Source organism: Pyrgilauda ruficollis, unplaced genomic scaffold, assembly GCF_017590135.1.
Source record: "Pyrgilauda ruficollis isolate IOZ18807 unplaced genomic scaffold, ASM1759013v1 scaffold8950, whole genome shotgun sequence".
Lineage (NCBI taxonomy): Eukaryota > Metazoa > Chordata > Aves > Passeriformes > Passeridae > Pyrgilauda > Pyrgilauda ruficollis.
In genome coordinates this window covers 1-679 of record NW_024530989.1, presented here as the reverse complement: position 1 = coordinate 679, position 679 = coordinate 1, and the positions used below count along the sequence as shown (strand labels likewise).

General features: G+C 55.4%; 1 protein-coding gene across 1 annotated transcript; it reads left to right on the top strand.

Annotated features, from left to right (window-relative positions):
• Window positions 1-39: 39 nt before the first annotated feature.
• Window positions 40-596, top strand: LOC121364752 (synaptosomal-associated protein 47-like; the record flags this gene model as incomplete). The annotated part of the gene is made up of 1 exon (XM_041488260.1): window positions 40-596. A coding segment is annotated over exon 1 (494 nt), but the record flags the coding sequence as incomplete, so codon positions are not given.
• Window positions 597-679: the final 83 nt, after the last annotated feature.

The following is a 679-nucleotide window of genomic DNA, read 5'->3' as shown; positions in this document are numbered from 1 at the left end:
TGTGTTTATTCAGGATTCCTGCTTTTTTCCCCTTGGATTTTAGTGTCTCCCGCTGGGTTGGAGAGCGTTTCCCTGGGAGAGGAGGCCGGGAAGAGCGAGCTGATGAACGAGGACATCCGGATCCATTCCTGGCCTTGCTCCTACTACCTGGACACCAGCAAACAATGGATCCCCGGGAAGCTCTCCCTGACTCCCCTTTCCATCAAATTCACGGCTGACAAAACGGGAGAGCTCCTGGTGGATTTCCATCTTTCCGGGATCAGCGAGATCAAGAAGGAATCTTCCCATTTAATCTTCAGCTCCCTCACCATCCTGGAGAAGGGCACCAAGCACTGGTTCAGCTCCCTGCATCCCAACAGGAATGTGGTGTTCAACATCCTGGAGCATTTCTGGAGGGAGCAGCTGGTGTCCAGCCAGGAGGCCGGAGCGGGGGCGGCCTTGGAATCCAGCAAGGGCAAGGAATTAACGGGAATGCTGGAGGGATCCCAGAAACGCCTGGAGGACACGGCCAAGGTGCTGCATTCCCAGGGGGAACAGTTCGACAACATCATGAAGGGACTCCACAAGATCGAGGGGGACATGGATGTGGCTGACAGGTTCGGAATGGGAACGTTCCCTGAGCTGGGGATGGTTTGGTGGGCCTGGAATTTCTGGGGAAGGGCTTTGGGAAATGAAACTG